Here is a 12,578-nt window from a genome sequence, read left to right on the forward strand (position 1 = left end):
CATATTTTGTATGCAAATCTTTAAACGCGAATATCTCCTAAACTAGAAGAGATAGACCCCCCAAAGTTGGCATCAAAAAAAAATTTTTTTAGGCATATTTTGTATGCAAATCTTTAAACGCGAATATCTCCTAAACTAGAAGAGATAGACCCCCCAAAGTTGGCATCAAAAAAAATTTTTTTAGGCATATTTTGTATGCAAATCTTTAAACGCGAATATCTCCTAAACTAGAAGAGATAGACCCCCCAAAGTTGGCATCAAAAAAAATTTTTTTTAGGCATATTTTGTATGCAAATCTTTAAACGCGAATATCTCCTAAACTAGAAGAGATAGACCCCCAAAATTAGCATAAAAAAATTTTTTTAGGCATATTTTGTATGCAAATTTTTAAACGCGAATATCTCCTAAATTAGAAGAGATAGACCCCCCAAAGTTGGCATCAAAAAAAAATTTTTTAGGCATATTTTGTATGCAAATCTTTAAACGCGAATATCTCCTAAACTAGAAGAGATAGACCCCCCAAAGTTGGCATCAAAAAAATTTTTTTTAGGCATATTTTGTATGCAAATCTTTAAACGCGAATATCTCCTAAACTAGAAGAGATAGACCCCCCAAAGTTGGCATCAAAAAAAAATTTTTTTAGGCATATTTTGTATGCAAATCTTTAAACGCGAATATCTCCTAAACTAGAAGAGATAGACCCCCCAAAGTTGGCATCAAAAAAAATTTTTTTAGGCATATTTTGTATGCAAATCTTTAAACGCGAATATCTCCTAAACTAGAAGAGATAGACCCCCCAAAGTTGGCATCAAAAAAATTTTTTTTAGGCATATTTTGTATGCAAATCTTTAAACGCGAATATCTCCTAAACTAGAAGAGATAGACCCCCCAAAGTTGGCATCAAAAAAAATCTTTTTAGGCATATTTTGTATGCAAATCTTTAAACGCGAATATCTCCTAAACTAGAAGAGATAGACCCCCCAAAGTTGGCATCAAAAAAAATTTTTTTTAGCCATATTTTGTATGCAAATCTTTAAACGCGAATATCTCCTAAACTAGAAGAGATAGACCCCCCAAAGTTGGCATCAAAAAAAACAAAATTTTAGGCATATTTTGTATGCAAATCTTTAAACGCGAATATCTCCTAAACTAGAAGAGATAGACCCCCCAAAGTTGGCATCAAAAAAAATTTTTTTTAGGCATATTTTGTATGCAAATCTTTAAACGCGAATATCTCCTAAACTAGAAGAGATAGACCCCCAAATTTGGCATCAAAAAAACAAAATTTTAGGCATATTTTGTATGCAAATCTTTAAACGCGAATATCTCCTAAACTAGAAGAGATAGACCCCCCAAAGTTGGCATCAAAAAAAAATTTTTTTAGGCATATTTTGTATGCAAATCTTTAAACGCGAATATCTCCTAAACTAGAAGAGATAGACCCCCCAAAGTTGGCATCAAAAAAAAAATTTTTTTAGGCATATTTTGTATGCAAATCTTTAAACGCGAATATCTCCTAAACTAGAAGAGATAGACCCCCCAAAGTTGGCATCAAAAAAAAATGTTTTAGGCATATTTTGTATGCAAATCTTTAAACGCGAATATCTCCTAAACTAGAAGAGATAGACCCCCCAAAGTTGGCATCAAAAAAAAATTTTTTTAGGCATATTAGGTGAGATTCTTAACAAAATCTCACCTACTATTTTGTATGCAAATCTTTAAACGCGAATATCTCCTAAACTAGAAGAGATAGACCCCCCAAAGTTGGCATCAAAAAAAAATTTTTTTAGGCATATTTTGTATGCAAATCTTTAAACGCGAATATCTCCTAAACTAGAAGAGATAGACCCCCCAATGTTGGCATCAAAAAAAATTTTTTTTTAGGCATATTTTGTATGCAAATCTTTAAACGCGAATATCTCCTAAACTAGAAGAGATAGACCCCCCAAAGTTGGCATAAAAAAAATTTTTTTTAGGCATATTTTGTATGCAAATCTTTAAACGCGAATATCTCCTAAACTAGAAGAGATAGACCCCCCAAAGTTGGCATCAAAAAAAATTTTTTAGGCATATTTTGTATGCAAATCTTTAAACGCGAATATCTCCTAAACTAGAAGAGATAGACCCCCCAAAGTTGGCATCAAAAAAACAAAATTTTTAGCATATTTTGTATGCAAATCTTTAAACGCGAATATCTCCTAAACTAGAAGAGATAGACCCCCCAAAGTTGGCATCAAAAAAAATCTTTTTAGGCATATTTTGTATGCAAATCTTTAAACGCGAATATCTCCTAAACTAGAAGAGATAGACCCCCAAAGTTGGCATCAAAAAAAAATTTTTTTAGGCATATTTTGTATGCAAATCTTTAAACGCGAATATCTCCTAAACTAGAAGAGATATACCCCCCAAAGTTGGCATCAAAAAAAATTTTTTTTAGGCATATTTTGTATGCAAATCTTTAAACGCGAATATCTCCTAAACTAGAAGAGATAGACCCCCCAAAGTTGGCATCAAAAAAATTTTTTTTAGGCATATTTTGTATGCAAATCTTTAAACGCGAATATCTCCTAAACTAGAAGAGATAGACCCCCCAAAGTTGGCATCAAAAAAAAATTTTTTTAGGCATATTTTGTATGCAAATCTTTAAACGCGAATATCTCCTAAACTAGAAGAGATAGACCCCCCAAAGTTGGCATCAAAAAAAATTTTTTTAGGCATATTTTGTATGCAAATCTTTAAACGCGAATATCTCCTAAACTAGAAGAGATAGACCCCCCAAAGTTGGCATCAAAAAAATTTTTTTTAGGCATATTTTGTATGCAAATCTTTAAACGCGAATATCTCCTAAACTAGAAGAGATAGACCCCCCAAAGTTGGCATCAAAAAAAATCTTTTTAGGCATATTTTGTATGCAAATCTTTAAACGCGAATATCTCCTAAACTAGAAGAGATAGACCCCCCAAAGTTGGCATCAAAAAAAATTTTTTTTAGCCATATTTTGTATGCAAATCTTTAAACGCGAATATCTCCTAAACTAGAAGAGATAGACCCCCCAAAGTTGGCATCAAAAAAAACAAAATTTTAGGCATATTTTGTATGCAAATCTTTAAACGCGAATATCTCCTAAACTAGAAGAGATAGACCCCCCAAAGTTGGCATCAAAAAAAATTTTTTTTAGGCATATTTTGTATGCAAATCTTTAAACGCGAATATCTCCTAAACTAGAAGAGATAGACCCCCAAATTTGGCATCAAAAAAACAAAATTTTAGGCATATTTTGTATGCAAATCTTTAAACGCGAATATCTCCTAAACTAGAAGAGATAGACCCCCCAAAGTTGGCATCAAAAAAAAATTTTTTTAGGCATATTTTGTATGCAAATCTTTAAACGCGAATATCTCCTAAACTAGAAGAGATAGACCCCCCAAAGTTGGCATCAAAAAAAAAATTTTTTTAGGCATATTTTGTATGCAAATCTTTAAACGCGAATATCTCCTAAACTAGAAGAGATAGACCCCCCAAAGTTGGCATCAAAAAAAAATGTTTTAGGCATATTTTGTATGCAAATCTTTAAACGCGAATATCTCCTAAACTAGAAGAGATAGACCCCCCAAAGTTGGCATCAAAAAAAAATTTTTTTAGGCATATTAGGTGAGATTCTTAACAAAATCTCACCTACTATTTTGTATGCAAATCTTTAAACGCGAATATCTCCTAAACTAGAAGAGATAGACCCCCCAAAGTTGGCATCAAAAAAAAATTTTTTTAGGCATATTTTGTATGCAAATCTTTAAACGCGAATATCTCCTAAACTAGAAGAGATAGACCCCCCAATGTTGGCATCAAAAAAAATTTTTTTTTAGGCATATTTTGTATGCAAATCTTTAAACGCGAATATCTCCTAAACTAGAAGAGATAGACCCCCCAAAGTTGGCATAAAAAAAATTTTTTTTAGGCATATTTTGTATGCAAATCTTTAAACGCGAATATCTCCTAAACTAGAAGAGATAGACCCCCCAAAGTTGGCATCAAAAAAAATTTTTTAGGCATATTTTGTATGCAAATCTTTAAACGCGAATATCTCCTAAACTAGAAGAGATAGACCCCCCAAAGTTGGCATCAAAAAAACAAAATTTTTAGCATATTTTGTATGCAAATCTTTAAACGCGAATATCTCCTAAACTAGAAGAGATAGACCCCCCAAAGTTGGCATCAAAAAAAATCTTTTTAGGCATATTTTGTATGCAAATCTTTAAACGCGAATATCTCCTAAACTAGAAGAGATAGACCCCCAAAGTTGGCATCAAAAAAAAATTTTTTTAGGCATATTTTGTATGCAAATCTTTAAACGCGAATATCTCCTAAACTAGAAGAGATATACCCCCCAAAGTTGGCATCAAAAAAAATTTTTTTTAGGCATATTTTGTATGCAAATCTTTAAACGCGAATATCTCCTAAACTAGAAGAGATAGACCCCCCAAAGTTGGCATCAAAAAAAATTTTTTTTTAGGCATATTTTGTATGCAAATCTTTAAACGCGAATATCTCCTAAACTAGAAGAGATAGACCCCCCAAAGTTGGCATCAAAAAAAAATTTTTTTAGGCATATTTTGTATGCAAATCTTCGCGAATATCTCCTAAACTAGAAGAGATAGACCCCCCAAAGTTGGCATCAAAAAAAAATTTTTTAGGCATATTTTGTATGCAAATCTTTAAACGCGAATATCTCCTAAACTAGAAGAGATAGACCCCCCAAAGTTGGCATCAAAAAAAATTTTTTTTAGGCATATTTTGTATGCAAATCTTTAAACGCGAATATCTCCTAAACTAGAAGAGATATACCCCCCAAAGTTGGCATCAAAAAAAAATTTTTTAGGCATATTTTGTATGCAAATCTTTAAACGCGAATATCTCCTAAACTAGAAGAGATAGACCCCCCAAAGTTGGCATCAAAAAAAATTTTTTTTAGGCATATTTTGTATGCAAATCTTTAAACGCGAATATCTCCTAAACTAGAAGACATAGACCCCCCAAAGTTGGCATCAAAACAAAATTTTTTAGGCATATTTTGTATGCAAATCTTTAAACGCGAATATCTCCTAAACTAAAAGAGATAGACCCCCCAAAGTTGGCATCAAAAAAACAAAATTTTAGGCATATTTTGTATGCAAATCTTTAAACGCGAATATCTCATAAACTAGAAGAGATAGACCCCCCAAAGTTGGCATCAAAAACAAAATTTTTTAGGCATATTTTGTATGCAAATCTTTAAACGCGAATATCTCCTAAACTAGAAGAGATAGACCCCCCAAAGTTGGCATCAAAAAAAAATTTTTTAGGCATATTTTGTATGCAAATATTTAAACGCGAATATCTCCTAAACTAGAAGAGATAGACCCCCCAAAGTTGGCATCAAAAAAAATTGTTTTAGGCATATTTTGTATGCTAATCTTTAAACGCGAATATCTCCTAAACTAGAAGAGATAGACCCCCCAAAGTTGGCATAAAAAAAAATTTTTTTAAGCATATTTTGTATGCAAATCTTTAAACGCGAATATCTCCTAAACTAGAAGAGATAGACCCCCCAAAGTTGGCATCAAAAAAAAATTTTTTATAGTTTTTAGTATACCAGACTATTTTTTTTTAAAAATAGTCTGGTACTATTTACCCCAGCATTTTTGAAATTGGTAACAAAATTACTTTTTAGAAATCGGCTCGATAAACGTATTTCCTTACAAAAGAGAGGAAAATTACTTTCACAAAGTTGTAGAGCGGTAAATTTCCTATAAAACTGCGCTAATTAAAAATTTTTGAAGCGCTCGAGTAGGTTGTAAAAAAAAATAAAATATCCGTTTTGTGACTTTTTGCATCAGTCTCCCCTAAATAAATTTCAACATTTTGACAAAAATTTCAATAGGTCGAAGAAGTGTTCACGACCCTATCTAGGGCCTTAATAGCATATAAGGCTTTATGATAGATCTTCTTTTCTTTAATAACAAAACTTACAAGACAGAATTTATAACTATGGGTTCCAACTGGTACAGTAGACTCTTCGATATCCGGCTGACTGGGGGACAAAATGACATTTAGGTTTTTTGAATGATCAACGGTTTTTCTATTTTGTGCAGTGTGAATTTATTTTCTGTCTGACAAAGAAAAAGAGAATTTTCTTCATGGTGTGCTTATGTTTCATTTTTTATCACAATTATGTACTAAAAACTTCGATACAATGTTAATAATACTTTAATTCACTCTGGAGAAACTTCATGTTTAGTGAAAATAATTTTGAATATATCAACCGCCATCAGTGTTTGGCAGCTGTCACCCGGATATCGAAGTGCTGGATATCGAAGAGTCCTACTGTATACCGTAATTTGCCATAATACTTTCCAAGCCTCCCAGTAAAAAGAGATCTCATCAATCAATGGCTAAATTTCCTCTGATAGATCTAATATTGTTCCTCGACGTGGTATTTTATTTAATCCAAGAAAATTGGAGAAATAAACTCTTTTCCTCTTGATCATATGCTTTTAGGACAAGAAAATATAGTTTCGCCTTCGCCATAAAGCTTTCGGTGATGTAATACGGGCTTCAGTCCTAAGGCTTGGCCATCTGGCTTAACTCCTCTAATTCCTTATCAAACACGATTTTTTAGGAAATTGTTGTTCCGGATTGGATATTAAGGGCAAATGATCCATTAGATTTTGAAAAAATCGATAAAATTGCTTGTTATTTAAATTATTAATACCTTCGAAAACTGGGCTAAACCTCCAGTCTGAAACCGGCATAATGCCTTCCTTAGAAGCTGAAGATTTCCAAAAAAAAATAGTAAAATTGTTCTTATATCAAGAAACGTCTTAACCGGATTTTTATTCGGAAGTTCATCATGAAGGTCCTTTACCGAAAACGTTAGAGCTTTCTGATCATCGCCGCTCCATCAAATGTTTCTCTATGGATATTTTTTATGGATGATCAAAAACTGTTTTTACGCGAACTCATCAAAATTATCATTTCAGAACATTTTTTGTCAATAAATTATATACCTTTTATGTACTAATGTTCAAAAAATACATTAAAAAAACTTACATTCCGGCTCCCAATTGAGTAGAAGAGGCTGGAAGATTCATGAGAAATAATTGCAGGCACATGATCAATGGAGGTCAAAAAGGCACGAAATTGTTTCACAGTTTTAGGCACTTTTGCACTGTATATTTCGTGATATTTTCACTTATTTTAATAAAAGATGTATTTAACGTTCGATTTATGTAACTTTCTAGGAAAATTATCACATTTTTCACTGATATTTTTATGAAAATGCAGAGCGTTTTTCGAGCTGCGCGTCCATCGATTGGTTCCCGAACTGTCACTATAAATTGGCGCCTTCCGGTGGTGAGAAAGAGAGACGAGAAGAAGAGAGAGTGAGATGCATATATAATGTTGTCAAAACAAAACAAGAGAATTTGTTGGTTATTTTTGGGCTTGCTGCAATTTGAGTGAAAATTTTATTGTGGAACCGGAAAGAGAGATTAGCAATGAGAAAATACCAGCAATTAGCACTGGTAATCATTTCTCTGATAAGTGTCACGGTGCTTCTTATGTATAGAAATGAGAATAGCAAATTGAAGTATATTTTGGAAGTGGTTAACTTCTTTGGACGAACTGATGCAGCTGCCTTGGTAAGAATAGAGAATAGCACAGCATTTTCCCATATTTCGCCGGATTTTTCCACACCTCTGCCCATGTGGACACGCCTGGGAAATGAATTTCACTCCTACTCATCATTCTGGAGCAAAAACACCTTCACGGCAGGCGGAGAAGTGATAACCCTTGTCGTTGGGCTTCGTCATGCAATTGTAAACTTCCGGTGTCAGCTACATTTTCCCGGACAACCATCCCCCGTGTCGGGAAAGTTTGAATTCACCCGGGAGGACAATGAAGTGGCCACAGGAGACACAGAGGAATTTCTCATGTATCGCTTTCTGTGCAAAATAACTCGGGATTTTGGTACTCCGGAGAATGTAATATTTGTCAATACTGCATCAAATACCGAGCATATCTTGCCCATTAGGACTTCCCGGAATACAACTCTGAGTCACAGATCTTCCCTTGTAGCCTGTGTTGACTTGGTGTCTTCCATTTTGCCTAAATCCTCAGGGAAATCCGCCTTTATCTCAGACACAGACATCCTGCAGTACTTCATTCATCATCAGATAGTCGGAATTGATGAGTTCATTGTCTATGATCCCTATCACATAACAGGGCATATTAGGGAATTACTCTATCGACATGGCATTAAAATTTCCCTTCTGCCTTACAACTTCCCCTTTACTCTGGCCACGGACACTCAGAATCGTGCTCTACTGGAAATGGACTGCCTCCTGCGCACAAATCACGAAGCAAAATACGCCCTCCTGACCAAAATCAATGAATACTTCTACCCAGCGACTAGTCTCAAACGTTCTAAAACCCTCTTCAAAACTCTCTCGTCTTCTTCTTCGGACATCTACCGCTTCGAAGTCACCACAAAGACAGTCTGCACCGAGGATGGTGTTCGGATTCTTGCTGAGAACCACAACTACAATCCCAACGCCAATATCCTTCATCCATTCATCATCTACCACGTGGATTTTCGGGCTGTGGATAGCAAAAAAATGCTAGATCTGGATCCGCATGTTGCAATTGTGCATCGATATGCAAAATGTTCCAATAAGTCTTCTTCTGGGCTCATTGACTGGCGGACAACGCTGAAAACCGACCACTACAGCTACGTGATGAAGATAACGGAAGAACTGAAGAAGGTCCTGTGAATACTTCAGCAGTCTACCTTCTCCCCACTCGGATTGTGAATTATGTTAATTCTCGCAATGATTTTTAGATAGTTTTTAAAGTCGATAAGTATTTAGGAGAGATTAATAATAATAGCTAGGCTTCATTGTAGAGTGGAAGCTTTAAAAAAAAATTCTTCTACATTTTTCCTGCTCATCTGAATAATTTATGATTCATTGACTTATCTTTGATAAGGGAAAGTGCTCTCCCTTCGAACGTTCATGCCTTCGAATAATGTGAATTTCATTTGTTTTTCGGAAGAGATTTATGCCCAACGCTCAATAACTTTTGTTTAGTAAACATGTTTTTTAACATTTCAATGAGAGAGAGTGAGATCTAGATCTAGTCATCTCGCTCTCTCTCATATGAAATTTTGAAAACATGTTTATGAACAAAATTTATTGTGCGCTATAACTTATAAATACAGTGCCCGCTTTGTAATTCGGATGATTGGGAGACAAAATGACAGATGTCCGCTTCGTAATCCGGATGGATTTTTTGAATTTGTTCAACGTCTCGAAAATATAATACAAGGTTTTTATTGTAGAATTAGAATAAAAGTTTTAAAGAAGATTAAAAAGACATAATTGGAGAAGTCTATGCTATTATACTTCATTTATTAAACAAAAACATCACAGGATAGTTCCTTTTCATTGCTCACACTCTCACACATGCATACATAACCTCAAAAGTATTTTAAATGTAACTGTCGTGAACTTGTCCGGATTACGGCGATCCGGATTAGAAAGTAGGCACTGTATGTTTTTAAGTATTCAATGAGAGTGAGTGAGATCTAGATCTAGTCATCTTGCTCTTTCTCATCGGAAATGTCGAAAATATGTTTACTAAACAAAATCTATAGTGCGATAGACATAATGCCCAACGCACAATAAGTTTTGTTTGTAAACATGTTTGCAAAATCTTCTGTGAGAGTGAGCGAGATAACTAGATCTACATTTCATTCACAATCACTGAAATGTCAAAAACATGTTTACAAAACAAAAGTTATTGTGCGCTGATCATTACACTAAATTATCACCGAATTATCAACAATTGATAAACCAACTAATATTTAATAGAAATATGTAAGTCTCTTAGGAAAACTAAAAGAAAATTCACATTATTCGAAGACATGAACGTTCGAAGGGAGCGTACATTCCCCTATGCCCCTTAGAAGCCACGCCCCCATAAAACTTACAAATAAAGTGAAAATTAGCAATATCTATTAATAATTTTTAATTTTTTCGCATTTTATTTCACTCACAATTTGATGGAAGACGGATAAAAAAAGGTTTGAATGAGATTAACCCATAGGGGAAAGTACTCTCCCTTCGAACGTTCATGCCTTTGAATAATGTTTTTTTATATATAACACATTTTTGTTAAATATTAATTGGCTTATCATCAATTGTTGATAATTCGGTGATAATTTAGTGTAAATCCCTTACGAAAAACAAAAGAAATTCACATTATTCGAAGGCATGAACATTTGAAGGGAGAACACTTTGCCCTACAGAGGGCGTAGCTTCCAAGTAGGCGGAGAATTTGAATTAGACTGCCTACCGAATTCCTACATTACCCAACATCCAACAAATTTTATATTAATCATTTTCCTTTTTGAAAACCCATAAAGAATTTTTCAAGGAATGAACGCCTAGTGTGCAGAGGCCATTTACACATTGAGAAAAATTATTGAAAATTTTCGTCAAAATGCAACATTTTGATGTAAATCGCATCAAAACACTATTTTGACAAAATCTCACGATCTAAAAAATCCATAAATGGCTTCTGAGTTGACTCTCGTGGTTGCATGAGTGGCAAGTCAAGAAATCGGCGCCGATTTGGTGTTGGCAATCGTCAAACTGAGAAAAAAACTCGCAAATCTCTCTGCAAAACTCGACAAATCGTCGTTCATTCCTGAAATCGGTGAATCAGTAAAACTTTTACAGAGATCAGTAAATCGGCACAATTTACAATTTTTACGGAAAAATCCACTAATTGACACTCTAGTGAACCATCAGCAGTATCAGATATCTATCATTCATTTATATAAAAAAATAAGAAAATTGTTCAGGAAGTAACTAGTTCCCATTTTTATTGGCAAAGGTTTCTGGTTTCTCGTGCCTCTCGATCCTCTCTATGCAATAGGGGAAAGTGCCCATGCTTAATACCATTGGAAGCTTCGTAATGACTAAATTTTCTATGTTTTACAATATATATATGACTCATCGCAACCATATTTTAAAAACTATGGGAAAGTTGCCAGTTTTTAAAATAAATTGCGAAGTCACGTTTATCGAGAAACATAGGAAAAATTTAGTCATTACGAAGCTTCCAATGGTATCAAGCATGGGCACTTTCCCCTATTTAAGTTTCTAAGGTTTCGTGATGCGTTTCTCGGACATTAGAAAAGGATTTCTCAGTATAAGTACAGTAGACTCTCTCTCAATTGGGCATTTGGGGCAAAATGTCATCCGATTTATCGATAGATTTTGGCGTCAAAGCCTTTGTAAATTCCACAAAAAGCGCTTAATTATAAAGAACCACGATAAAATAGGAAGAACTACAGCGAATATGAGCAAATTAGCTTCATGATTAAACGTGAAAATTGTCAACAAAATTTTTCGCCCGATTGAGGAAGTAGCCGATTGACATTTGACATTTGAACAAACGATTTACTTCAAAATGCTAGATATTGATGAAAATTTCTGACATGGCTAAAATAATAAGTACTTAGTATATGGATATGGAATGGATCTGATTAGATTATAGGATCAAAGGAACACCTATTGGCACTCTAAGAACCCGTGTCATAACTTAATGGCACCCTTTTTAACATTTTGTGTATAAAGTTTTAAAATCTGTATAGAAAATGGTAGATTAATGAAAATACTTCAAATTACTAGCATTTTATTTGCATTAAATAAATTTTAATTATTATTATGTCTTATTGTACTTACGCACTAGAAACAATTTTCGTCAAAAATTGGCTTTTTAAAAAAAAAATTGACGATAGGGGAAATTTTCTTTAAAAATGTATTTTTTAAAGAAATTACACCTAGTGTGTAGAGGCCTTTACGCACAATAACTTTCGTTTTGTAAACATGTTTTTGGCATTTCAGTGTGAGTGAATGAAATCTCGCTCACTCTCGTAGGAAATTTTGAAAACATGTTTACAAACAAAACTTAATGTGCATTGGCCATTAATCGGGTCGATGCATAAAAATATTTATACGTCAATAGCAGCGGAATTAGCCGTCATCAAATCTCCTGTCTCACATGATACAGGAGCTAGTGGACAATCGGATCTAGGTCTATTCATCTCGCTCACTCTCAGTCACAAGCAATTTCGAAACATATTTACAAACAAAAATTATTGTGCGTTGAACATTATGTCCAGCACACAATAAGTTTTGTTTGCAGCAAACATATTTTCAAGTTTCTATGAGAGTTAGCGAGATGACTGAGACCTAGATCTAGATTTCATTCGCTCTGACAGAAAAGTCAAAAACATGTTTGTTATGGTCGTCATCAAATCGAGTGGGACTGTATTTTTTGTCGTCGTCGTCACGCGTGTTTCGCCATTAAAGTCACAAAACGAAAAGATTAAACGCCAGAAAATATTAATTCATCAAATTTCCTCAAACGTCAGATGGCGTTCTGTCCACAATAATGTTTACAAAACAAAAGTAGTTGTGCGCGGAACATTATGCCCAATAACTTTTGTTTTGTAAACATATTTTTAATATTTC

General features: G+C 34.1%; 2 protein-coding genes across 2 annotated transcripts in view; one reads left to right on the forward strand and one right to left on the reverse strand.

Annotated features, from left to right (window-relative positions):
• Positions 1–7,368, reverse strand: part of LOC129802423 (uncharacterized) — a 172,343-nt gene extending 164,975 nt beyond the window's left edge. Inside the window, exon 1 of the mRNA XM_055848212.1 lies at positions 7,087–7,368. The gene's annotated coding sequence lies outside the window, so the exon portion shown is untranslated. The remainder of the gene's footprint in view (positions 1–7,086) is intronic.
• A 72-nt stretch (positions 7,369–7,440) lies between these two features.
• On the forward strand, positions 7,441–9,411 carry LOC129802447 (uncharacterized). Its single transcript, XM_055848255.1, has one exon. It carries the CDS (start codon positions 7,533–7,535, stop codon positions 8,805–8,807), a length of 1,275 nt encoding a protein of 424 aa, XP_055704230.1. The 5' UTR covers positions 7,441–7,532; the 3' UTR covers positions 8,808–9,411.
• Positions 9,412–12,578: the final 3,167 nt, after the last annotated feature.

This window comes from Phlebotomus papatasi, chromosome 2 (genome assembly GCF_024763615.1).
Source record: "Phlebotomus papatasi isolate M1 chromosome 2, Ppap_2.1, whole genome shotgun sequence".
Lineage (NCBI taxonomy): Eukaryota > Metazoa > Arthropoda > Insecta > Diptera > Psychodidae > Phlebotomus > Phlebotomus papatasi.

Coding starts and splice junctions, on each gene's coding strand:
- LOC129802447 (XM_055848255.1), top strand. CDS start 7,533: ATGAGAAAATACCAGCAATTAGCACTGGTAATCATTTCTCTGATAAGT.